Here is a 27,836-nt window from a genome sequence, read left to right on the forward strand (position 1 = left end):
AGGAAGCGGAAGAGGCTGCTTGATGACAGAGGTCTGTGTGGAGAAAGACAAAGAGAGGTAGAGAAACTACACAGGAAAGACAGGGAAATATGCGGTGAGTGATCTCTGCTACTGTATTCTGTACTTTTTACGACTTTCTTGTTTATGTTATTGGGTCTTCTTTTAGTGGTGACCGAAGACTGTTATGGCCCTTTACCAAGATTCATCTGTGAAGTTATCAGTAAACCATTTCATATGACCCAGATTTTATATTTCTTAATTTTTTATTGATCTTTGTTTCATGGTCAATTTTATAATTAAAGCATAAAGGCTTCATTTGGATGCAAAGAAGGATGGTCATTCATTGCTACATGTACCAGTTTATGACGTACTTTGTTAGTATAACTCTATGTTAACTTCAAACTAAAACACATGTATTTACTGATATGATTTTGTTATTCAATGTTTACCATGTTATATATATATATATATATATATATATATAGATATATATATATATAGATATATATATAGATATAGATATAGATATGTATATATTTTTTTTTAGAGATTTGCTTTTAAGTTCTTAATAAGGTTTTAATTCTCATGAACAGTTGTTTAGTTATGTAAAATTACTTTTATTTGTTCAATTTACTGATGGATTGATTTGTTCATTTTAAAGTTTAATTTTTCCCTCTAGTTATTTACTGGTAAAAGATTGAATTTCTAATCAAAATAAAAAAAAGAGAATACATATATATGTTGGGAAATCACAGAGTTACTGCAGCCAAGTCACATAAACACAAAGAAAAATGAGGTAGATAAGAAACATAATACAATAAAATAGCCAAATAATATAATAAAATAAAAGCTGAGAATGGAGCCTAAAAGCAAGACCATAAACTCTTAAACTCTAATATGCACTGATTATACAGTATACATTAGTAGTAAAAGTTAGTAGATAATTTTAAATGCTCCATAGTGAGGAGCAGGATTGTTCTGGGATGTTAAAAGAATAGACCAACATTATATGCGTATTTGCTTTCTTGCAGAGAGTTAGATGAGAAGATCAATACCACTCTCACATGCTACAGCCAGGAGATAGTTAGCTTAGCTTAGCATAAAGACTGGAAACTGTGGGAAACAGCTAGCTAGGCTGTTTCCAAAGGTAACAAAATCCACCTACCAGCACAATTAAAGCTCACTAATTAACACACTATATTTTTGCTTGTTTAATCAGTACATTAAACAGAACTGCAAAAATAAAATTGTTTTAGGGAGGGTTATGTGCCTCACTATTTCTTGGCCTGGGTGTAATGATTCCAGCAAAGAATCCAGGAAGTCACTACGCCCCGTAAAACCACAAATTGTCGTTTTTACACTTCGGTTTTTGTACGCAGTAAACAAACGTGATACAGCATGTTAATTAGAAAGATTTTTTTTATGGTTTCTTTGGACAGAACCAGGCTGTTTTCACCTGTTTCCAGTCTTTAAGCTAAGCTATGCTAACTGGCTTCTGGCTGCAGCTTCATGTTTAACAGACAGATAGGAGAGTGGTATCAATCTTCTCATCTAACTCTCGGCAAGAAAGCGAATAAGCATATTTCCCAAAATACCAAACTACTTTGTTAAAATAGAATGAACTGTACAGAATATATTTACACTCAGATAGAGAATAAATAATAGATTGCGTGTTAAAGAGTAAATTAGAAAACAATAGGGTCGTAAAATGGCTAAAGCATCAGTGCTTTCAAAAAAAGATGGATATTTTTTGGTGCACTTTAACATCACAGACAATAACCATTTCCTCATGTTTCAAATGTTTTCTTAAGACTATTTTTAGTTTTCTTAGTGTTGCTGATGGTGATGGACTTTATGGCAGCTGCCATATCTGTCTTAGTTACAGTCCCTCAGGGAGGCTGGAGATAATTTACAGTGGACAGTTCTGCATTTATGAAATGGGAGTCTGTACTCTCACTGTCCATCCAGAGCCTCCTCTTCAGACACAGACAATAGCCCTACATGCCCTGGAGAGAATATTGATATTTAGATGGTAACCTAATCAGAACAAACAGGAATTGTTGTCATTCTTATAATTCAGCTAAACTACTTCATTGAGCCATTGGCTTTAAACATATTGGGGTGACTGACAGAGCTGTATAGAGCATTGTGGGAAAACAAATTTTAAACCAGAGCCCTCTGGTGTGTCTGGTCGGACATCAGTTAATCCAAAACACTTTCAAGTTTATTTCAGTCTAACCCAAGGAAACTGTAGTGGCTGGGAGTGTATGGAAAGTTTTTAGACTTCTGAACAAGGGGTGAAAAAAACCTCAAATCAGCTTATGCAGTATAGTTCAAGTGTTCTTAAATCAGATGATTAGACCTTGGATCCAAAGAGTCCCACATAGTGCTCAGTCACAAAGCTGTAGTCACTTTACGACACTCTGCTGCCTTCATGAGCTCAATAAAAATTTGAGTTTCAAAGTATTAATATCCAATCTAAAATCTATTTTATTGACTAAATTGGGTACTAACACTTAAACTAACACTTAAAAGTTAGTCAAAATGTCACATTTGTTGTTAGATCAAATTTGACTTTGCCATTCACATTTACCACTTTATTAGGGCATTCAAGCATATTGTACCACTGTGGGCTGCAGTGGCACAGAGCAAATGTACATATTGGACTTATGAACAAGAGCAATCATTTGGTTTTGGAGAACATTTTATGGTATTTTTTAAAAATTTACAATTTTGACTAATGTGAAGTTGAGAGGATGAGGACGTTTTTTTATTTCTTTTAGTATTAGAGGAAACTATGGGATATATTAAATACAATTTAAAAAGAAATAACAAAAAGAACATATGTAAAGCAAATAACATTTTATTGCAGGTTTTACAGACTGTGTTCATGGAGCCTCTATCATATTTGGCAGTGAATGATATGGCTGAGAATAAACAGTATTTGATGAATGACCAAAATTGGAAAAACCTTATACTTGAAAATTAGATAAATATGGTGTTGAATTGAGAAGGCTAAAATAAAATATTATTTACATCAGTAAACTTTATGTGGTAGGAATTATTTGCGATGTTGGATAAGCAAGAGCAGAATGACCTCTTTGGGTGGTGACTCAGGATAAGACAATAGGTTTATCTGTGTTACACCTACGACACAATAGACACCCGGCCATTGTTCAGTGGGATGAAAGTAGGCTGTGGAAACACAACGTACACTAAGAAAGGTAACACATACTTTGCAGTTAGGTTGAATCAAGACTTTACTTCCTATTTCAAGAACAGAGCTGGATGACATTTCAGACTTGATGTGATGTATGGCTACATAATCCTCAGAACCGAAGCCACTGCATGTTGTTTAGAATTACATGCTGTGTTTTTGATTAAAATAAAAGTGCTACAGCAACCACAAAGTGAGTGAAATCCATGTCTCCTTACCTTCACAAGGACTGAATCCGTCTTCTCTCTTGTACACCCTTGTCCCTCTTGTACTTATTAAAAAAGATAAAAAATACTAAGTGTGTGGAATTCCCACTATGTTTCTGAAAAACAGAGAGGTGTATTGTGTAAAAGGGTAATGGCTGTTAGATTCTCGTCATTTTATTTTCTTTGCCCTCACAGGTTTCCACTCCTGTGGCTGATAAGTCTATTTTCACTGCTGGAATACTGCTGTGCAGGTATCTTACCTTCAATTAAACTATCATTGCTGTTTTTACCCAACACACAGACAGTAGACACCAAATTACAAATGTTCCCTAAACATATTTAAAATAACTGAGTTGACACAACATCAGATTCAGTATTTCTCAAGCTCTTTTCTCTCCCTCTTGTTCTTTTCAGTTGCTGACCTGAAGGACTGTGAGGCAGTAGGCAGCAAGTGCCACCCTCAGGCTGAGTGTCTGAAGGTCAAAAACAACTTCACCTGTGTATGCCGCATGGGCTACCAGGGCGATGGTCTGCTGTGCGACGACATCGATGAATGTCTCAGTGGCCTGCACGGCTGTCATCCAAAGGCCAGCTGCAACAACACCCTGGGCAGCTACAGCTGTGTCTGCTTCAATGGATATGTTGGAGATGGCACCAACTGCCAGGACATCGACGAGTGCAAAAAAGAAAACGGGGGTTGCCATGCCAGTGCCCTCTGTACTAACTACGATGGTGGGCGACAGTGCCAGTGTAAAGTTGGCTTCGTGGGCAACGGCTTCCAGTGCACTGATGTTAACGAATGCGCTAACCAAAAGATCTGCCATTGGAACGCCACCTGCACCAACAACCCTGGGTCCTACATGTGTACCTGTAATGCTGGCTATAAGGGCAATGGAAACTACATATGTCTTGACATAGATGAATGTTCAGAGATTCCTCATCTGTGTTCTTCCTCACTTGGCTATAAAGGCTGTAAAAATCTGCCTGGTAGCTACAGCTGCATATGCAGCAGTGGCTTTGAAAGTAACAGGCAGAGCTGTGTGGATATCGACGAATGTGCAAGTAACATCTGCAGTCTATATGCAGTTTGTGTAAACACCATGGGGTCATATCGGTGTACCTGCAACAGTGGTTTTGTAGGAAATGGACTGACATGTGCAGACATAAATGAATGCAATGAAGGCCATCAATGTGACCCCAGGGCTGCTTGCATCAACAGGCTGGGGAGTTACGAGTGCTCCTGTCTTGAAGGTTTTGTAGGAGATGGTCGACTGTGTGAAGACATTGATGAGTGTGCAACACCTAACATCTGCCCTTCTACTACTACCTGCGTCAACACTGGCGGGTCATATTACTGCGACTGTGGCAGAGGCTTCATCCTCAATAACTTCAAGTGCCATGACCTGGATGAGTGTGTGGCAGGTCGCTGCAGTCCCTACGCAAAATGCACAAATTCGCCTGGCTCCTTCTCTTGTCAGTGTGAAGCAGGGTACAGAGGAGACGGCTTCACCTGTGTGGATGTGGATGAGTGCTCACTGGCTAAGCGGTGCCCCTCCAATGCCCTTTGCATTAACCTTCCTGGCTCCTACAACTGCACCTGTCGGGTGGGTTATTCTGGAGATGGGATGATCCAGTGCAATGATGTGAACGAGTGTCAGGTGGATAATGGAGGTTGCAGAAACAAAGCTACATGTGTCAACAACCAGGGTTCCTTCTCTTGCCTGTGCCTGCCAGGCTTCATTTTGGTTAACCAGACTCTTTGCCAGGATATAAATGAGTGTAAGGAACTGAACAATCCATGTGGAGTAAATGAAAAGTGCAAGAACATCGACGGGTCATACGAGTGCCCCTGCCTAGTCGGTTACTACCGCCCTGCCATTAACATGGACTGCGTTGATATGAATGAGTGTAAAGACAACCCTTGCCATGTCAACGCCACATGCCTCAACACCATCGGGTCCCACACTTGCACCTGTAAGCGAGGTTTTTCAGCAAATGGCACCCAGTGTGAAGATATAGATGAGTGTTCTGCAGAGGGTACATGCCACCCAAGGGCGCTATGCACCAACTTAATGGGGGACTTCTTTTGCTCCTGTCAGCAGGGTTTCATAGGTGATGGCTTCTCCTGTCAGGATGTGGATGAGTGCACACTCTCTGATACTATTTGCCCAGCCTTCTCAAAGTGTATCAACTCCCCTGGTGCTCATGTCTGCTCATGTTTGAATGGTACAGTGGTCTTCAACAACACATGTGTGCCACCCAGCCTGTTGTGTGACCCTGCCTGCCACAATCATGGCCTGTGCCACCATTCGTCGGCTGGATACCAGTGTGTGTGTGACCTGGGTTACGTGGGTGACGGGCTGACTTGCTCTGACATAAATGAGTGCCAGAGGGAAAACATTTGTCCTGACAATGAAACTGAGTGTATCAATATCCCAGGATCGTTTTCCTGTGTCTGCAAAAAAGGCTACACACTCAATGGAACACAGTGTTTTGGTAAAATACAGTTCTTTTATTTGTTATCTTATCTTGTTATTTTCAAATAAATCTATAAAGTGTGGTTAACTTAGCCTGGTTTCAGACTTTGGATTGCTGCCCACATCTCTGATTTGTTCATATGAATCAGTCATGAACATGTTGTCAGGCTGAATGAATTAAGTGAAACAAAAATGGCAATTCAGTCTGATTTTTAGACTATGATTAACTGGACCTATTTGAAAGAGTAGTTCATAAACTGCACTGAATGTACAAAATATTACTTATCTTTTCTCTCTACATTAAGTAAACTGACGAGTTAAATCCAGGTAGAACCCATTATCCTTTACTGTTGTCTCTTTTCCAATCTATGCCAATGAAAAAGCAGAGGATAAAGATAAACAGAAGACAGATTTAAGGAATTTGTGAGCCAAACAAGATGTGGATTGTCCAAGAAACACATCTTACATCTACAGAACATCTTCCTGTAATATCAGGAAGTCCTATCCTTTATCCTTGTAACATTTAGTGTAAATCCTCATTCTAGTTTTGAACTACTGTAATGAAATACTATAAAAGCACATTTTTGTATTTTTTTCTGTTATGAAAAAGATGAAAATAATCTTCAGACCATAACAGGACTAAAACAGCACATCTTGTTTTGCATCTATCATTGCAAAAAATCCTATATTGGGTAATATTTTTATTATTACATTAAGTTAGCAGACGCTTTTGTCCGAACTTACAATTAGTGCATTCAAACCATGTAGGAGCAAGAGCTAGATATCATCCAAAACTGGGAGTGTATTTTTGTTAAACAAATAACTAAAAGCATGTTCAGTATGTTCAGTGCTACAGTACTAGTCCTAGCAATAAGTGCTAGCAAGGGTTAAGTTAGTCTGAAAAGGTGCGGCAGAAGATGGGCAGTGGCTCTGCCCTGACTTCATTGGGGAGCTCATTCCACAACTGTGGAGCCAGAAGAGAGAGGAACCTTGAATGAAATGTGCAACCACAGGGTCCTCTGAGTGATGGGACAGCTAAACGTCCAGAGGCAGAGGAGTGCTTATTCAGTTACAACACATTTTAGTGCTCACTTTAAGTGTCTTGTCAGTACTTGTATTAAGAGTGTATTAATTCAAATGTGAAAGAGGGTGAAAGAAAAACTCTTAAGTGAAATAAAAACGCAATGCCAGTAATGGGACAATAATGAAGATAAATCTACTCCATGAATGGGCTTTCAGTAAAGCGTCTTTTATACAATATAGAGGTAGACAGGAAATAAGGGAAGAGAAAGAGAGGGGTACAACATGCAACACAGGTCCCTGGGCAGAATCAAACTGTGGAGGTTGCAGTTATGTGGAATTTAGGTAAGTTTGGAAGGAAATAGATGACCACCCACTCCTTCTGAGTTTCCGCTTTGTTTCAACTTGACATGACAGTACCAGAATAATAAGTCTACCTCGTTCTCTAAAATTCAGATTTTCCTTTCTATCTGTAGCTACAAAACTAAGAAATTTGTTTAACCTCACAGAAATCATTAACTCTAAGAATGGATTGTCCTCTGATGGGATGCTGTTAAGCTTAATCATATCCCTCCCTACCTCCCTCCCAATTTGTCTATCACCTTTCTAGATGTGAACGAGTGTGAGACAGGGCAGCACGGGTGCAGTGAATTTGCCCAGTGTGTTAACACAATAGGCAACCATTCCTGCTTCTGTCTCAGCGGCTTCACAGGTGACGGGAAGAACTGCTCTGGTAAGTATCAATTCCTCATTATAAACATCCATTGAAGCAATTGTTTCTGCCCCCATAAGTGAACTCTCCTGTGAGCTTTTTTTTTAGCACCATTTGGGGCTGTTTCCCTGACACTGTCCCATTTTGGATAAATTATAGACTTTGATGAGTGCCAAGTCCAAAATGGAGGATGCCATCCAGTTGCCAGCTGCACTAACACGCCAGGATCTTTCTACTGTGCCTGCCTACCTAGCATGGAGGGCAATGGCTTTGACTGCCAGGATGTGAACGAATGTGAGGAGAACTCCACCCTGCCACACAACTGCAGTGCCCAGGCTTTGTGCCGCAACACAAACGGGTCCTACTTCTGCCAGTGCCAGGAAGGATACCAAGGTGACGGCTTTGTTTGTGAGGATGTGGATGAATGTCAGCTGGCCACAACCTGCAGCGGGAACATGACTTGCAGCAACACCCCTGGTTCCTACACATGTTCGTGTATCTTGGACATGGTGTACGACGAGGGCACATGCGTGAGTAAAGACACCTGCCTGAATGCTAATAGCATCTGCCACCCACTCGCCAAGTGCCACCCATACCATGGTTCTTTCTACTGCCAGTGCAAAGATGGTTATGAAGGAAGTGGCATCGAATGCTGGGATGTGGATGAATGCCACCAATTACAAGATCAAGTCTGCCCTGCCTTCTCCTACTGCTTCAACACAAATGGCTCCTTCATCTGTGAATGCTGGGAAGGGTTTCAAAACAATGGGACCCATTGTCAGGACATGGACGAATGTGTAACAGGGAACTTCAATTGCCCTGACAACAGTACCTGTACTAACATAGAGGGGAGCTACGAATGTACCTGTGACCCAGGCTTCTCAGGCAATGGCTCCCTGTGTTTGGACATAGATGAGTGCTCCCTTGGCCTCATCCAGTGCCCTGATTTCTCAAACTGCCTAAACACAGTTGGATCTTTTGTCTGTGAGTGCTGGGAAAGTTACCAAGGCAATAACACTAACTGTGAGGATATCAATGAGTGCCTAGACAACTCTACCTGCTCTGAGCATAGCACGTGTATCAACACCAACGGAAGCTACCTCTGTATTTGTGACTCTGGATTTTCCAGAGTGGATGACTTGTGTGTGGACATCAATGAATGCAGTGACATGGAGTTGGGGGAGCTTTGTACCAATGGCACATGTATGAACGCTATTGGCTCATATTACTGTGAATGCATCAAAGGTTTCTGGAGTAATGGGACAGAGTGCATGGATGAAGATGAATGCTCAGACTCCCTCAACTCTTCAGTGTGTCAGCTAGATTCAACATGCGTCAACATCCCTGGGTCTTACCGTTGCCCCTGTAATGAGGGGTTTATTCTGAATGGTACAGAGTGTCAGGATGTGGATGAGTGTCATGACCCAGATGGCACCCCTTGCCCTGAGCACTCATTATGTAACAACACAGCAGGGTCCTTCTTCTGTTTGTGTTCTCATGGGTACAAACCCATTAGCCTGGGCTGTGAGGATATTGACGAATGCAAGGACAACACCACCTGCCGCTTTGACCAGGTGTGCACCAACCTGCCTGGAGCATACAACTGCTCTTGTTCGCCGGGGTACCACGAGGAGAAACAGACATGTGTCGACACCAATGAATGTGAGAATTCACCATGCCACCCCTCGGCACGGTGCTGGAACACCCCTGGCTCCTTTTCATGTCACTGCCCTCCAGGCTTCGCTGGAAATGGCTCGTGGTGCAAAGACGTGGATGAGTGTGTCGCCCTGACCAAACCGTGCCACCCTCTCGCTCGCTGCCACAACACCCCAGGGTCATTTATATGTGTGTGTATGCCTGGCTTTGTGAGTATTGGGCCACTGTGTGTAGACTTTGATGAGTGCCAACAGGCTAATGGGCAGTGTCACTCCTCTGCCACCTGCTTCAACCATGTAGGAGGTTTCAAATGCTCTTGCAGTCGGGGCTGGAATGCTACCAAAGACAATGGTCGTGGCAAAGGAGGATGTGTGGACTTGGATGAGTGTGTGTCTCCCATGGCATGTCCTGAGCAAACATCTTGCACTAACCTGCCAGGGTCTTACATCTGTTCCTGTCCCAAAAACAACACAGTGTACAGAATGATGACTCAGAATGGTTGGCTATGCCTTTGTTAATCACCTGTCTTGATAATTTTACCTAAACGTCTGTGTTTGTGTGTGTCTCATTGTATGTGTGGTTTGGTGTCATTACTACACAGTGTTCAGCACAGCTTGCTAGTTTTTTCCATTTTGTGTTAGCGAAAGAGGGCAGCAATAGGCTAGCTCACAGATAGGGCAACAGGGCATGCAATAGATAAGAGTGACAGAGCTTTTGTTTTTTCAAATGACCCGCGCTGGAATACAAGGCGCGGCCTGTTGCGCTTATACACTGTGAATTTGAACTGATTATTACAGATTAAATATTGAATTTTTCAAACAGTACTTCAAATTTCAAATAAAAAGTGACAACTTGAACAGTCATTTCACATGCTGGTCGCAAGTGAAATGATTAGTTTGGTTGATGACAACATAATGTAGCTATCTTAAGTTTTGCCACTGATTAACTGTCTGTGTTGCCCCAATAGAGAGCAACCTGTACCCCTTTGGAGCAGAGGTTGGTGATAAAGGAGTAAAGATGGACACAGAAGATGGAAATTCCCCATACATCACACCGCCAATGGGTTTCCCCTTTATGGGAAAATTGTATGACAGGGTGTATGTGAGTTTCTATGTGTGTTTATCTATAACACATGAGAAAGATCTCATAGAGTGCATATTGCTTCCAAGTTGTACAATCCTCTAAAATGTTTTTTTTTTAATAATGGAGAATATTTAGAAATGTTTTAATCTGAATCCAAATGTCACATCTCACAATATTAAGAAATCTTGGCTCCACATCAAAAACAAATCCCTTCCTCCTTGGCCCATGGCCTAACTTTCCAAATTTAATCCTAGCTGTAATTTCTATATTTTTATAAGGTTTTGAAATATTTTTCAAATATGTTTTAAAACATAACCTTCTTGGCAGAGGTAACAGTAATACTCAGTATAATATAACAGAATGCTGCATAACTGTCATGAGTGTGATATTTGATAGCAATACACATATTACACATGGTTTACTACAATCTACAATGTGTGGGTGGCAGTATAACATTTCCCACACAATATGTGATCTCTATGGAGCTTAGATGCTTTGCTTAAGGGTTTCCAGCAGTAAAATAGTATAGCATTAATTCACAGCTCTTATGATGAAATCAGGATAAAATAAAGGACAAAATGAAATTTAAAATAGATTAAAGAGACATGTTGCTATAACTACAGCAATATTAGCCATAAAGTTGTGATTTTATGACAGTATCTCCATATCTTACTTTCCTTTCACAGTTTTCTGACAATGGCCTCGTCCAGTTTCAATCTGTCGCTGAGAATGAGCAGTACCTGCTGCCTGCTCCTTTAGCCAGTGGTTTCCCCGACAACATGAATGTAGCTCTGTTGGCGGTGTTTTGGGATGATGCTGACCTCACCCATGGGGACGGACGGCTGCTCTATAAGGTTAGATGTCATCAGGGGTCATGTTCTGGCAGGTGTCAAAATGAGACTGGAGTTTGTTTTTATTTTTTGTTCAGTTGAAAGAATGAAGTAAAATCAAAGGCAAAGTCACAGAACGGCCAAATCTTTATTTGATAGAGATGAAATTTACAAAACAAGCCACTATGTCATAACTAATGATTTAATAGATTTATGCTGCAACCTGTGCTTTATTTTATTCCTCCTTTTTTTTTTATCTTTCAGGAATACCATGCGCTGGAAATGTCAAGTGTGTATTCCCAGATAGTGTTTAATCGAACAGCAGATGAAGTGACAAAGTTTGAGGAGCGGAAAAGCAAGCCTGCTTTCACCCCTGCCTGGATCCTCAAGATCACCTGGGACCACGTGATGCCCGTCTCCTACCAGAACATCAACTTCTCAGAAGTAAAGAGATTGTTCAAATCCAATCAGATTTGCTTGACACATTTGGTTGTTCTAACTACAGTTTAATTTTCTTGAAATGCCTAATCTTTTTCAATCTTAGAAACCATCTAACATGCTCAAAATTATTTTCTCTAACCTCTCATACAAACGCAGTAACTAATTTATTTGTACAAAAATGGTACATAATATGATGATGATGATGAATTGGAATGAACAAGATAGCTTACTAATTATGCGTGTGTCCTGCATGACATATTTCACATTGCCAGTCACACACCGTAAGAATATTCAAAGATCCCCATCATCATCATTTGGAACTTATCTTACTGAAGCTCTGTCTATTCCTTAAATCTCGTATGCACCAGTCTCCATGTGATGGAGGTGTGATGGAACAGGGAGTGTTACTGTTTGCTTGACCTACTCAATATGCTATTGTTATGTGCAATATGAGCCCTTTAACCGTAAGCTCAAAGAAAGCAGTATTCATAATTCCTGGAAGACTTGTGCTATTTTGTTTAGCTTTGGTGCCACCTTGGGGCTGTTTCACCTACAGAGCTTGAATGCGGAGTGTAGTGATATCTGCTGCCACCTGTCTTATTGTATGTCTTCTTGCAATGTCATTTTTGCATTGAATGTGAGGTCTCGCTGTTCTTGTTCAGTACGAATTGTGTTACAGTGTAGTGTTAGTCAGTGATACACAGATTTTATTAAAATCAGGGTAAATTATAGCAAAATTATGACACTTAATAGACCCTTTATATAATTGATGTAATTCATGAAGATCCATGTCTGGCAAAAAACTTTAATACTTAATGTAAAAATGTCAATAAACAGAGTTTATGTAGTCTTTCACTGTACTTGATAACTAAAACAGTTCTGATTTATCATTTTCAGACTAACACTTTCCAGTGTATCCTGACCACAGATGGAGCGCGCTCCTTTGCCCTCCTGCGATACGGGGAGATGCGCTGGGGTCCTGGCCAGAGGCAATACCACAACGCTCTCATCGGCTACACAGATGGAAAATCCTCCCACAAGGAGCCCACTGTCCCCCCAGAAAACCTTTTTGGGCCTGGGGGCAGATACAGGCCCCAGCAGGTGAAAGGGATCATGGGGAAGTTAGGTCAGCTGGTGTATGATTTGACAGGACCAGCGGGTTCAGACGTGGATCCCCGTGTCCGGTGCCAGGCGTGGACGATGAAGGAGCCTGACCCTGCTGAGTGGACAAAGGGGCTGTCTTCATGTCCCTGCACCCGCACCCAGGCTCTGGAGGACCTGTCCTTCCTGCAGGACACCACTGATCCGGGTTCAAGGGTGAAGACGCTGAGGGGTCAACGGTGGGGGGGCGCAGGGGGACACATCTTTCAGTCCATCCTGTCCAACAGACATGGTTCAGGGAAGAGGTGTGTGTATGAACCAGATGGTCCCCTGCTGGCTGGGTACAATGAACGCTACTTCTCCGGACACAGCATGCAGAAACATATCGGTAATACATGTGATTTACGATTCTTTGTCAAATCCACCATAAAAGTGACTTATAGCACTCACCAACTCCTATTAGTCACTAGGGAATGTTTTTAAGGGTTGTTTTCAAGATACATTTTAGTGATTAGTCTAATCGGTAATTCCTACACACACATTTGAGAAGAAGTTCCTATTAATGACTTAGTTTTGAATATTTCCACATACCAATAGTCAGAAATAAGTTTTCAGGAAGATGTTAGTGCCTTGCTCAAGGACAAGGTAAGGCACATGTCTATTGCTGGGATCAAACCTGCAACCTTCTACTTACAGGACAGTCTGTCTGACCACTAAACCATGCTGCCACAGCCACTTGCCTTCAAGTGTAAATATTTAATCAAACTTCTCTCTCTCTAGATGAAGATCTCCTGCCATTCCAGTGGTGTTGTATCGAGTCTCCTCTGTGCCACCTTTACCTAAACAAGAGACCACTGGACCGTTGTCAAGGTTACAGCTGGGCCAGCCCTGATGGCCGCACCCCGGCCCAGAAGGCGACACAAGGTGTAGGTGAGGGATTCTTTCCAACAAAGCTGCCAGCTGAAGAGCACGTACTGTACAGTAATCATGGAAATGTTCATTGTTTTTAAGTAATACTGGTGTATTCATCCAGTAATAGTCCACAGTCTGTGCATTCCCAGAAAACTTGCTGTACCTTTAATCAAAGAGGACTAAAGTATGATGAATTTAAATTATTACCCATATATTATGATTTTCTGTTGTGAATTTATTCTGTACACATGACATCTATTGCATGTCTGTCCGTCCTGGGGAAGGGATCCCTCCTCTGCTGCTCTTCCTGAGGTTTCTTCCATTTTTTCCCTGTTAAAAGGGTTTTTTTGGCGGGGGAGTCTTTCCTCATTCGAAGCAAGGGTCTAAGGACAGAGGGTGTTGTATGCTGTACAGATTGTAAAGTCCATTGAGGCAAATTGTGATTTGTGATATTGGGCTGTATAAATAAAAGTGACATGACTTCCCAGAAAACCTCTCTTGTCCATGTTTCCCTTGCAGCGATGGTGTACGGCAGCCTCCATTTCATCACCTTCGATGGGACGGAGTACTCTTTCAAGGCCCTGGGAGAGTTTGTGATATTGCGTCTCTCCTCCACCACCGGCTCTAATATCTTCACCCTGCAAGGACAGACTGACAAGCTACACACAGACACAAAGAGGATCATTGAGGTCCCAGTGGTGGTGCGCATGGCTGCCTTCCACCAGGGCATTGGCAAGGTCAGGATGTTTGTGTGTGTAGAGGGAAGATAAACTCTACTCTTACTCTTTTAAAAAGTTTGAATATTAATTTCAATGACCATCTTCTCTGTTGGTTGTGATGGGAAATAAGAGAGTTTCAGTATCAAGATCTTCGGGAGGAAATTTTCCGATCGACTTATCTGGCCTCAAATAATTGTTCCACATTTTTAGCACTATTTCTTTCAACCATACCAGATGGGTGCAATTTTATATAAAAGGCAATAACACAAGTACAGAACCTTGCAAATCATACTTTAATCTATCTCTAATATTCATGTATAATTTTCAGATTGAATGGAGATGTGCAGAGAAAGGAGACAGGCTGCAGGTTTTTGTGGATGATGTTGAGGTCCCAGTCACAGTTGGTAAAGATCACCGCACACATCTGGCATACAATTAAAAAGCTTATTTTTGTATGAGACACCATAGTGCAGAAGGAAGCCATTGCATAAAAGCTGACAAATATGTCATAACGGTCCTTTCAGGTGTCGTGCACATGGGCGAGAAGGACTTCGCTGTGCGCTGTATGTCACTGAATCGCTGTGCAGCAGTGTATGCTGGTGGTCTCCATGTGGTGGTGTGGCGGGTTGTAGGCCACAATCAGCTGGCAGCCATGGTGGAGGTTGCTCAGACCTTCTACAACCGCACCGTGGGTCTCATGGGTCTCTGGAGCTCCGCCCGCTCCGACGATTTCCTCATGTCCGACGGAAGGCTCCTCCCCTCAACGGACCTCAACCCCCCCTCAGAGGAGAGACTGCATGACTTTGGCTTGTCCTGTGAGTGGACCATAGATGCATACAGTTATACTATTTCATTGTGTTTGAAGAGAAAAGCTGAGAACATTTGGAGAAATAATATCTAAACGTCAAACAAAGCTATCATGTACAATATAGAAAACATAAATATGAAATGAATATGGAACAACTGATGTTACATGGGATCACAAACACTACTCGTAATTCACAGCCAGGCTGACTGGCTGGCTGCATCAAATCTTAAGACCTGGACCTTTCTTAGTCTTCACCATCCAGTCCTCTCAAGCTACTGTCGTCTACAGCAGGATCCCTTGCTTTGATGCTTCTGACAGCAGAACCATATCAGCCATGAGCACAGTCACTGCCAGGGAAGCTGAGCTGCTTCCTTATACTTACTTTTAGCTGTAGTTAGTTGGCTGGATAGGTTCTTGGGCTGGAGTCAGGTTTTTAATACGCCATAATCCATATTTTTATATTAACAATGAACGAAAATACTATGTGAAATGTGAAAGAGGTCGTTTGTAGTGACGAACGAGAATTATCACCCAACTCTGCAGTTCCCCTCACTTCTACCAAGTCTTTTAGCGTCTTTTAGCTAATTGTTTTGGTTTTACGTCCCACAACTTTTTGGATTCACTCACACTGCTCTCATCAACCTGCACATTATGCCTGGAATATGAAATCAATACACAGGGATTCATCTTGCCAAAGTTCAGAATGGGAGATCTTTGGGTGCAACACCTCATCCATGGGTGGCTGTGGCTTAGTGGTAGAGCGGGTCGTCTACCAATCGGACGGTCATAGGTTCTGTCCTGGCTTCCCCCACATGTCGACGTGTCCTTGGGTAAGACGCTGAACCCCAAATTGCTCCCGAGGGCTGTGCCTTCAGTGTGTGGGAATGAGTTAGTTTCTTTGAACTGATGAGCAGTTGGCAAACTGCCATCATTGTGTGTATGGGGTGAATCATGCTTTAATCTGGAAGCGCTTTGAGTATTCGGAAAGACTAGAAAGGCGCTATACAAGTACAGTCCATTTACCATTTACCATGCTGCCTCTTCTCTCACACTCCCAAGGGTTTGTCCTTCCCACGGCCTGCGTGACGTTAACATTTTTTAACTCCCTGTACTAAACATATTGTTGTCAACTTAATACTAAACAATTAGTGAGTCAGGCTTCCCCGAGAATAAAATACTTTCAGTTTAATTTACCATTATCATGAAGTCCAGTATGATGGACATCATCTAGACAATTTAAATGGTGTTTTGCACAGCTACACCTGTCCCTACCCACATCTATCCCAATCTCTAGTCTGTACCCATGTGTGTGTGTTTCTAGGGGCGGTTCCAGTCCCAGAGAGCCTGTTGTTCTCTCCAACTCCACTGGTTTCACTGAAGCGTGCCTCCTCTGAGCACCTGCTGAAAAGTGTCAGTCCTGCTGAGGTGGAGGAGCTGAGGAGAACCTGTAAAGGCAGCATGCAGTGCGTCCACGACACCCTAGCATCCGGCAGCTCTGACCTGGGCCTGTGGACCCTGGACGCCAAGAAGCAATATCAAAATCTGGCTCTGATCTATGGTACGATGGCTACACTATTTTGGAACGGTTTTCGTCTTCATCATTGACTTGTACTAATTTGATGTGGTCTGACTGTGGTCTGCTAGGTAACATGCCTCCCATAGTGACAGAGCCCACAGTGATCCGCTGTAAGGTCAACTCTACTGTCAACATTCAGATTGTTGCTCAGGACCCAAATGGAGACCCCATCACCTACTCACTGCTCTACCCCAGGCCTCCACAGGCTTCCATAGGCAGCGGTGAGACACTCACACACATACTTTTCCCTCAAACCTTCATACCAAAGAGAGCCCCCACCCACCCCCTCCTCCATCGATGTTACAGATGACGTTACTGTTGACATTTGTTAGTGGGATGGTGAGCCAGCAGTTAAGTCTTTTGGCAGATGGGACATTTCAGAGCTGAGTCAGTGGATAGGTCACAGAGAGAGAGACACGCACAGGCATACAGAACTGGCAGAAGAGGATGAAATGCTGCTTTTATTAATACTATTACAAAGAAATGCTGTTGTAAATGTGTAACTGTCGTGTTTTAGTTTTATTAAAGCACAGGAATACAGTGGTTTGGCCTCTTAAATATCCCATGATGTTCCCCTGCCATTATTATGCATATCAATGTGTATTAGTATGAATGAGTTTGTGTTGTGCAGGCTTTACAGTACTGTTATATGACCCTTTCGCTCTTCGCTCCAGGCGACGGCTTCCTGACATGGACGCCCGTCAGCACACAGCCCGTCCAGCTGACCGTTAAAGTCAGTGACGAGCTCAGCAGCTCCCTGTTCACCCCCATCCTGCGCGTCTGCAACTGTTTCAACGGGGGAACCTGCCAGTATGACAGCATCACTGAAAATCACCAGCAGGGAAAGTTCCAGGTACATTTTTGAGTTTAGCTGATGCTCTCCACTGCAACAGTTCGCATACAGGATTTTGTGTTTGCGCAGACAAACGTCGCTTTGTGTTAGGAGGTTGGTTTTTTTTGGATTGAATTGTTTATTTGAGAGTCCTGCACCAGATGGTGCATAGTCCATATTGGATTACAAGACACTAGACAGCAACAACAACCAGAATGGCCACATGACCAATCATAATACACAGTTCCCCACAAAGAAAATATTTAAAAAAATAATCAATTTCCATTATAGAAATGTCTTATTATGATGGATACAGTGTTCTCTGTCTTAGTTGCCATTTCTAATTGAGCTCATAGAATAAATGTTAACAAAGGGGGCTTCAGAGCTTCCTCTAATACCATCCTTTATAAAAAGGAATGAGCACTGTGGTTGTCTACTCTCAACTTGTTATGAATTCTCCTCAACATGTTTCACTGACTTCGTGATGTACCCCACTGAAGTTCAGGAAATGTGGTTAGGGAAGGAAAAAGGATGTATTTGGTTTATTCAGATCCGAGTGTGGGACAAGTAGTATCTTGCTTGAATGTATGCAGCATTTAAATCTGTCTGTCCCTTTTGCTTTCGGTTCATTATTCTTTCCTTTCAGGTGGTGGGGTGCCTGTGCCCAAAGGGATTCAGTGGAAAGTTCTGTAGGAACACTGCAGATGTATGTAAAGGCGAACCTTGTTTCCGCGGGGTGCAGTGCCAGTCAAAGTCAGAGCCCGGCCTGTTCACCTGTGGAGAGTGTCCTGATAATACTGTCTCTGGGGGGAAACAGGGATACAAGTGCTTTGAGTACGGTCTGTAGCACATTAATGATCTTTGTTTGTAGGATTTTCTTTGTGCTGTCATATTATCAGGTTTGGAGAAAAATACCCCATACACTAATTTCTTGTTTCTCTGTATACCTTCTCAGACATGTGCATCCCTCCTTTCCCCTTCCCCTGCCACAAAGATGCCAACTGCCGCAGCACGAAACAAAACTACACCTGCACATGTAAGCCTGGCTTTACAGGAAACGGACAGAACTGTACAGGTACTGAACACCCGACACTCCAATAGGAATATTTTTTTAATTTATTTATTTTTTTACAATGTTTTAACTGCACAGCTGTCTTTGTCTGTATTGTAGATATAGATGAGTGTGCAGAGCTCTCAACCTGTCCCAATGCTAAGTTTGAGTGTAAGAACAAGCCCGGCTCCGTCGACTGCGTCTGTAGATACCAGAAAACCAAGGACCCAGATGGATGTGGTATGTGCACAAACATACGCGTTCAATATCATTCAGCCAGCAGCAGACTATTTTATCAGTTACACTCACAGGTTATAGAGGTCCAAAAGACAAAGACTATATTCCGATAATGTATTTTTTTCCAATTCATTTACTTAGCCCTAAAGGGACTCTCAACGCTAGAAACAACAGCATCTAGAGGATCTATGGGGCTAGAATGTACTGTACAAGCCAAAATCCCTTATTTACATACAGTACTTTATGCCTTATATAATGTGCAAAAGTGCACATGACTCACATGCAGTGATTCCTGTATATTTACTGTAAATTCACATACTATATCTCTCTCCATAGTCTCATTCCATTATTGTGATCTTTGGCATCCAATCAAAATGCCGAGCATCCTTTTTTCATAATGTCTAAGTGTTATGCTGAGAGCCATTGTACGCCTGTACAAGATGAAAGCTGACATTGGACATTGGTCATGTGAGGGTTAAAAAACACTATGCATCATCAATATAGTGCGACATTCATTACATTTGAAGGAGGGATTATGGCTTATGACATCTATGTTTGTTTGGTTTTCATGTACTTTCATTTTATTGTCATGAAGACACCTGTCCTGATAGTTTTCTTAGGGTGCCACAGATCACACTCTTATGTTAAGTGCGATGATTTTGGTGACCTCACATAATTCCCAGCATACAGTAGGAGAGTGTAAAACCTGGAGTTGACTCATTGACTCCTCTTGTAGATGAAAGCAAAGGAGGGTTTGCTATTACACTGTCCGTCGTACAAAAATAAACTGGATGAAAACCAAAAGACATTCCAGCAGAAATTGACGCCTTTTATCTATATATTCCAAAAGTCCAAAACAATATCCACAATGTGGAACCCCTATGCGGCGCTACCCTTTACCAGCCAGCAACTAACTACCTTAAAATCGCTTGTCGGTGCATTACCAGTAACACATACAAACAAAATATAATTGTAATCACTGAGTACACCTTAACTAAACATAATATTTGAAGAATAATTAACTATATTGAAACATCAACATAAATAATGATAACAAACATTCAACCGTAAAAAAAAATCCTCAAATACAAATTCCTCCCCTGCCCTGAGCAGAGGTCTAATCAGCCAGAACAACTGAAATTGCCAATGTGATGTGCTTAGCCCTGATACAGCAGATAATGTGCAATGTGGTGGAACTCTTTAAATGGTTAAACCTATATTATAAACTCTAACAAGTGTTTGTTTGTGCATTTATGAAAACTGTAATCGTGCTCTACAACAGATAGTACATCTGCAGCGTGTCACCTGTTTATTTAATTCACTTCTGAATGATGTGTTTCTCCGCAGGTGACTTTGCCAATCCTCCAGGTAAGACTTCCCATATGGTTCTTTCTATGGCTTCATTTGCTTTATCACAGCTTAGCTCATCCTCTGGTGTTACCATGGTAAACATGCCCATATATGGTAATAAGAGGTCATCACACAGCTGTTGCTGCTGTTCTGTGCCAGCAGGGTATAATGTTTTCAATGTCTCTGTGAGCTGGAGGAAGAACAGAGCTGATGGAATCAAACAGGTAGGTGTGTGTGTCGTGTGTGGGTGTGTGCCAGTGATGGCTGGTGACACATTAATTAGTAACATGTAACAGTAATAATATAATTGCACAAATTTGCATAATGATTATATATATATTTCTCTTTCTTTCTCAGCTGGTGGACATTCTGTCGATGGGTTTCCAGAACAAATTCTACAACGCCAGTAAGAAGGATCCAGGAGAGGGCTCCAGTCCAGATGTGGCCGAATATCGTATCAACGTATCCAGTGACACACCTCACTGGTACATCAGAGACTATCTGGCCAGAGTCAGCAGCCACTATGACATCCGTGCCGTAGAAGTTGATGGTAAATTACCAATACTTTCAGTGATTTTCACTTTTTGTTCAACTTCAACATAAGAACTAATATCATCGTATTACGATGTTTCAGTTTGCCATAGTATTGTGGTATTAAGGTATCAAATATACTGCAGCTCTTTTTTAATGATGGCAAACTGTTGGTAAGACTACCTCTCTCTCCCACTTTCTCTTGGACTGTCCACACCTACAGATCTGGATGAGTGTAAGGCCAAGGAGGCGGTGTGTGTTCATCCTGCCCTCTGCGCCAACACTTACGGAGGCTACAGGTGTGTTTGCAATGGCACAACTGATGTGGATGAAACCCAGTCCTGTGTATTAGGTGAGGATCTGAGCATACTTTACATCCATCCTGCAGGTACAGCAATGGCTCTAGGGCTAGTAAACTGTCAAAATCAATATTATGACTGTGTGCTAAACCCATTTAACATTTACTAAATGAAATGAATACCTTTCAGAAATGCCTTTCATATCTTTAATAGTTTTGTTGCTATTTTGAAGGTCATGATTTAATAGAAAATCATTGTATAGTTTTGTCATTCACTAACCTGCAAATTACACTTTAACATTCACTCTGTAAAACATTCTGTGACTGTGATGTGAGCATTTTATGAAAATGTTTGTCATGACTTGCTTTTACTTGACCCTTTGCAGACAGAGACCAGGTGAATGATATGGAACTAGACCTTGTTCTGCGCCTGGTTCTGGGCATCGGCATCCCTCTGCTTTTGCTGCTGCTCCTGGCTGCACTGGCCTGCTTCTGCTGCTGCAAGAAGACTGTTACTGGAGAGTGAGTAACACCAGGAGCACATTAAGTAGAATTTACATACAATTTTTACTTTCTACACAACATGCATGACTTGAATTATAAAGTTTAGGGTTTTTAACTACTGATGGTTTTTGAAAGTTAATAACAATATTATACAGGTTACGTTTGATTGAAGCTTGTGATGATTATATTCTTCCACTATTTTGTGCTGATGAGGAATATATTTAAAGGAATACTCCACCACAAAACTATATTTTGAGTATTAAACAATCCTTGTAGGCTTGAAAGGTGTTTCTGAAACATCTGTAGCTTTGTTCAGATTAGATTCACGATACACTGGATTCCGATGGTGACCCAAAAAAAGCAGATGGTTAGATGTTTACATTTGTTGCACACAACTACATTTTATTTCTTTGCTTGCTTTTTAATTATCGCGCTGGCCATTCCTCAGTCACCCCTACCAGGTTTCTCTATGATTGGCCACATAATCATAAATGTCCCCTAGCAAAACTATGGCTATGGAGTCCTCAGAGGCGACCACTTGGAGACTCCAAGAAGGGCAGAGAGATTCAGTGCTTTCGATTGATGTATCAACATGGCTTTTTCTTTTGGCACCACCCTCCTTAATGTTTTTTGCCTCACTACTAGTAAGGATCTAAAAATAGTACTGTTATCTCTTCAGTTTTCATCCATACAACAATCGTCTTCTGCTATGTAATGAGCATTACAGCCTCACTACAGCAATGCTAAGACTATGTTTATAGCCACACTGGCCTAAAAAACAATGGCTAGGCCATCGTGGTGCTAAAACACCAGTGCTCTCATTCATTTGAGTGGGGATAGTCTGTTTAGGCTGCGGCGGTGGGATGCCGAAAAAAACTGCAGTGACCTGCGACAGAGAAGTTGAAACAGAATCAACTTTTGGAGAAACGCAACCCAACGTCACGCTGCGTTGGCCAATACAGCAATCAGACCGGTCAAACTGCTCCACAGTCAGCCTGAAATATCACTGAAACCAGGCACTATCCAGGCGGAGTTCATGGACCAAATTATGATTCTCTCCCAGTTGTGCCCTCGCTTGGTTTATTTCGTGTACCAAGGTTATAGACCATCGACGTCTGTGTCTGGCTTGCAGTCTATGCTGAAAAATAGCGATACCAAGAAGCTTCCTTTTGTTTGTGTTCATTTGTTTGAGAGAGAGAGAGAGAGAGACAGCGGTGGTTGATGGTGAATGAGGAGAGGAAGTGCCGATTTCTGATTGTTTCACAGCGGTTACGTTCTAAAGCACAAATAATCACGCCCACGCACCGCCGCACAACCCTGTAGCTAATCACCGCAACATCTGATTTAATCTGAATACGACCTAATGAATTAAAAAATAATTGTTTAGGTGGGTCAGCAGCTCCTTTGGGCAGGGTGAGACAGGGTTCAGTGCAGGTCACCACAAAATATACTGCTGCAGAGAATGAACAGACCACACACACACACAGTTACACACTCAGTGTTTCAAGGTACAGTAGTCAAGTAGGTCTGCCCAGAGACAATCCTTTACAGCAACTTGAAGGCTTTAAATCCTGTCCTCTGTACTGCTGCTGCAGCACTGTCTTCTTGTATTTAACTTCTCAGTTGGAGAACAGACTGCCCACTCTCTTACTATATTAAACAAAAACACTTCCTACTAACAGCTTTGGTCCGAGTTATGAAACTACACTTGGGTAACACTGAGGAAAGTGTGCGGATAGAATATACAGTAAACTAAGGTAATGATGGCCATGTTCACACCTGGCATTAGAATGCGTCTCCACATGCGTCTCGAGTAACCACTTCTGATCAAATCTCACTTCCCCGCTCTATATGCAAATAAACACTTACATAATTTCTGTTTGCAAAGACCAAATGTTGTTGTTTTTAACCTGAATTAGATGAATTTATTGTTTTTATCAGACCATAAAAGAGACAAGAATTAGGTTGGAAAAACGATGGACGCCCCCAGAGCAGAGTGCTTCTGGGGGCCAGGCCTCACTGATTACTGTACAAAAACACAACTTTATAACTTGTACAAAAACACAACTTCATAACTAGCTAACGGCAGCTACAGTTAGCAGCAGTTAGCGGTTACTTTAGCAACAAGTAAAGCTATCTGTCCACCAAACTCTGAGAGGTGAGGCAGAGCAGCGTGTTTCGTGTGTACTCCATCCACGAGAATCCATATTGCCTGTTGTGCTTCTTCTTGTTGTTTCGCACTTTAATATAACGGTGTTGGTGCGCAAATGAGTACGTACTTATGCAGAGGACGTCAGAATGTGGCCATAAGTGGCTCAGACCACCTCCGAATGTGGTCTGAGTGATCGGATTTCAATGTGGCTTGGGGACATTCACACCCGTACTTACAGCTGTCCACTTGTGATGAGATCACCCAAGACTTATGTTAATGCCCGGTGTAAACAGGGCCGATGAGGGTGACATATCCACAGATTAGAGATGCTGTTTGCTCACAGGAAAATAGCTAAAACGGCATCATCACATCATCCAATGTCATTTCTTAAAGGAATAGTTTGACTTTTTGGGAAATGCTCACTTGCTTTCTTGCTGAGAGTTCGATGAGAAGATTGATACCACTCTTATGTTTGTATGGTAAATATGAACGTGCCGTAATATGAACAAGAACCTTAACAAGCGTATTTCCCAAAATGTCAAACTATTCCTTTAAATAAATATAAAACAATATGTGGTGTTTGCTATTGTCAGGAAGAGTGAATTTTCTTTTTAGGATTTAGCTAGACCACACATATTGAAAAGTCAGTCACGATAGAGATTGGAACTATTTAACCACACTCACATAGAAAAATATCAGATCACAGTAGGATTTAAATACAAAGCTGAATGCACCATGTTGAATGAAAATATGCTGTAACTGCTAAAGTACATGTCATATTCAGATGCGTACAGTAGGTTTGTGTGTATGTGCATAGCAGTGTATCTATTCATGACTTGTGCATCATAATGTGCATGTGTCCTTGGCCCCAGCATGTGTGTACAGATACATGGCATCTAGGCAAGGTGTTAGTGGGCCATAGAGACACAATCTCCCTGATGAGTGGCCTGCTTTCTCTGCTATCAGTAAACTAGACCCTATGGATATAATAGCCAGGGTTGGCGCCAGCATTGTGGGATTATGTTGTTAGATTAGAGCGAATAAGCAAAAGCCAGGGAAGAGGTTATGCTGTTGTCTTTCAACGAGACAGAGAGATAGCGATACTTGGACTATATGTTATGATATAATAGCACTTAAGGTCCCATATTTATGGGATATGATGGAGCAGGAATGATTGTTTCCAATGTTCCTTTTTAACTTCCCATTAAGTAGGGCTGCACAATTAATCGAAATATTATCGAAATCGCAATATGGCCAAGTGTAATGTCCAAATCACAGAAGCTGCAATTTTTTGATAAAGGTAAAATGTGTGACAAAACAGCATTATAATGAAGTACTGTAGTTCTGCAGAGATGCCCTGGCCTACAAATCTTTATCTCCAGATGCAAGAAAACATGTTTGTTCAGTACAGATCACATCGTCATGATTTTACTAGTTTTTTCAGTGATAATGAAAATTGTGATGCAAAAAGTATCATTCCCACTAATCGTGAATCATATCGCAATTGTAATTTCTGTCAAAATAATCGCAAAATGATTTTTTTAACCATATCGTGCAGCCCTACCATTAAGTAACATCGATTGTAGGTTTTCACAATGTTTTGCAGCATTTTTTTGTGAAATACTATAATATCAGCATTATATATAAAATCTCTGGAACTTGACTACAATTTGGACTAAGCTTCAGAGATTTTAAACACAACATTAACTGTAATCAAGGACCAAACAAATGGTCTGAAGACAGTCAATGGGGATGTTCGCAAGGAATCGTTGGCAAGAAGTATGTTTTTTTCCTTTTATTCACAGAATGATTCATGGCATACCAGGTTGCACCGTCTGTGTCTTTTTATCAAAGAGGATATACATATTTGCAAGAACAACCATAACGATATATGATCCAAAACATCGGAACTGCAAATCAGACAACAGCAGGTCTAGAGAAGCATTCGGGAAGTGTGCTTCATGTTTTTAATCAGCTTCAGCCCCAGATTTCAGCATCTTTCAACACTCAGAATATCTAGGCTAGAGTCTACATGAATATTCATGAGTCACTGAGTATTCCACAACAGCTGCCCATCCAAACATTTCCATAAATTGCCTGAAATGATTGTTTACTGTATGGAGAATTATACACGGCACTAATCAGAGCCAGGGATTCAATGCAAAAGGTACAAAATGTGCAGAAACGTAACTCCTGGCATTGATGGAGATATATCACCACTAGTTAACAGTTTTACAGTACATACTGATCCACATGGTGCAAGCTAAAGACATTAACTCCTTACATGCAGTGCAAGAGATAGAGTGCAAGAAATAGTATGGACATCACTCTACATATTTGCCACTTTACAGCATTTTACAGATTTCTTGTTTACTCCTGCATTCTGATTGGCTTATGTGTTTTCTTCCAGCCTCCCCCACTTGTTGCCAGACTACATCCAGGAGCATCAGAACCCTCCACCCTTCAACTACGCTGACCCTGCCCTACACTACATGACCCACTGCAGTCCACGGATCATAGACAACATCACACCCAGGCAACGCCTCAGATAGCACTTTCTAAAAGCACATACACATACATGCATAGGTGCAAATCACTTACACAGAGACCAAACAGCTCACACAGAAAAGCACAGGCTTACAAACACAATGCAAGCACTTTTGGAGCTGCTGTACATGTTTTATAACGGCAAGATGAATGACTCTTATTTATATCGTAACAAACAAGTAATTAAACCTGAGTGACTTTTAAAGTCAATTATTTCCAACCCTCTCTGCTGAGCGATGGAACTGCCAAGTTTGAGCTGGAAGATTTTTTGCCTGGACAACACTTTACAGTCAGAGTCTGACCCAGCAGAACTCAACCACCTCTTGGCTGGGGACGGTGATGAAAAGTAAACCACTGCAGTGGTCTTTGGCTTCCAGCTGATACTAAGCCAACAGCCTCCTTGATAGCCACATTAGCATTTGCCAGAAAACCTAGCATCAGACTCCTGCCCTCTGTTCACATATTATATTAGTACACTAGTATATCCATATTTGGAAATTCAGTATCACTTATGATCACCAAAACATGGTTGATTTAATTTATGTGTTATCATTTTGCAAACACTTTAAGTAGTCGTCTCTGTTTTCTGAAAGCATTTATCTCACTTTGGAATTACACTCTAAATTATTGTTCATTGCTGGATTGTGAGTAATTCAGTGTTTCAACTGGCAGCTTTCTTTTGTAAAGCTGGACTGTCACTGCAAGTAAAAAAAAAACAAAAAAAAAAACCGATGTGTAAATATAATGTAAATCATTAAAAGTTACGCTTCAGCAACATTGTGCTGTGGTGATATTATTTCAAGAAAAACTTGGATGTCGGTGTTGTAACAAACATGTCACTTTACTAGTGGGGGAACAGAATGGGATTGTACCTTAAGATATCCTTTAACAAGTTTCGACGCTATATTGATCAAGTGTGCTTGAGCAAGACAGTCAGTCCTTAACAACTCTAGGGGGTTTCTCTGTAACTCAACTTGACATCTGGCCTCCCAGTGGAGAGGAAAATGAATATCACATTGTCATTTTCCTGCAAGCCGATACATGTCAAGCTGAAGCTGCTGATAGTTCATATTTGTGTAAGGACTCAATATCTGTAAAAGTGATTATGCCAAAATAATCATGCCGTTTTCAAATGTTATTCTTGGCATGGTGGAAAAGCCTCTCACATTCTGAAATAAAGGACCCCACTACTTCTACTACTGTATTGTAATCTTGTTTTCCATTGACAATCAGTGCCGTATTGATCAATTTATACAGTTAATTAAAGTCTGATAAACTACACTATGGCCATTAAAGTGGAGGTGGACAATACTGACATGCTAATATTAGATTTTAAATAAAAGATGAATCTTTCATCTAATCAGTGCTGGAAGAAGTGCTCGGTCTCTTTACTCAAGAAAAGGTAATAATCCCACAGTGTAAAAATACTCCATTACAAGTAAATCTTGCATTCAAAATTGTACCTACATATAAGTAAAAGTACATAAGTATTATCAGCAAAACAAGCTTAAAGTACCCATAATGCATTATACTATTACCAAGCAGGTAAAGAGGACAACTCCCCCAGATTCCCAGT

The 27,836-nt window shown here is 41.3% G+C and overlaps 1 protein-coding gene across 4 annotated transcripts; it reads left to right on the forward strand.

The window, feature by feature from the left end:
• On the forward strand, positions 1–27,456 carry si:ch73-105b23.6 (mucin-like protein). 4 transcript variants are annotated; one of them, XM_044215022.1, is made up of 25 exons: positions 1–94; positions 3,619–3,674; positions 3,838–5,919; positions 7,531–7,653; positions 9,523–9,786; positions 10,256–10,389; positions 11,058–11,225; positions 11,466–11,645; positions 12,540–13,131; positions 13,524–13,673; positions 14,175–14,392; positions 14,703–14,778; positions 14,899–15,189; positions 16,504–16,740; positions 16,827–16,979; positions 17,433–17,611; positions 18,237–18,429; positions 18,546–18,665; positions 18,762–18,881; positions 20,226–20,246; positions 20,388–20,452; positions 20,586–20,778; positions 20,983–21,111; positions 21,444–21,579; positions 26,124–27,456. In XM_044215022.1, the coding sequence occupies exons 1-25, from the start codon at positions 90–92 to the stop codon at positions 26,263–26,265; spliced, it is 6,027 nt and encodes a 2,008-aa protein (XP_044070957.1). In that variant the 5' UTR covers positions 1–89; the 3' UTR covers positions 26,266–27,456. The 4 variants fall into 4 exon arrangements, with proteins under 4 accessions (XP_044070957.1, XP_044070958.1, XP_044070959.1 ...); XM_044215023.1 differs by having other exon boundaries at positions 20,391–20,452; XM_044215024.1 differs by lacking the exon at positions 9,523–9,786.
• The last annotated feature ends 380 nt before the right edge of the window (positions 27,457–27,836 follow it).

This window comes from Siniperca chuatsi, linkage group LG11, assembly GCF_020085105.1.
Source record: "Siniperca chuatsi isolate FFG_IHB_CAS linkage group LG11, ASM2008510v1, whole genome shotgun sequence".
Classification (NCBI taxonomy): Eukaryota; Metazoa; Chordata; class Actinopteri; order Centrarchiformes; family Sinipercidae; genus Siniperca; species Siniperca chuatsi.

Coding starts and splice junctions, on each gene's coding strand:
- si:ch73-105b23.6 (XM_044215022.1), top strand. Junction 9,787..10,255: donor CAGAATGATGACTCAGAATG/GTTGGCTATGCC, acceptor TTGCCCCAATAG/AGAGCAACCTGTACCCCTTT. Junction 18,430..18,545: donor ATACAAGTGCTTTGAGTACG/GTCTGTAGCACA, acceptor ATACCTTCTCAG/ACATGTGCATCCCTCCTTTC.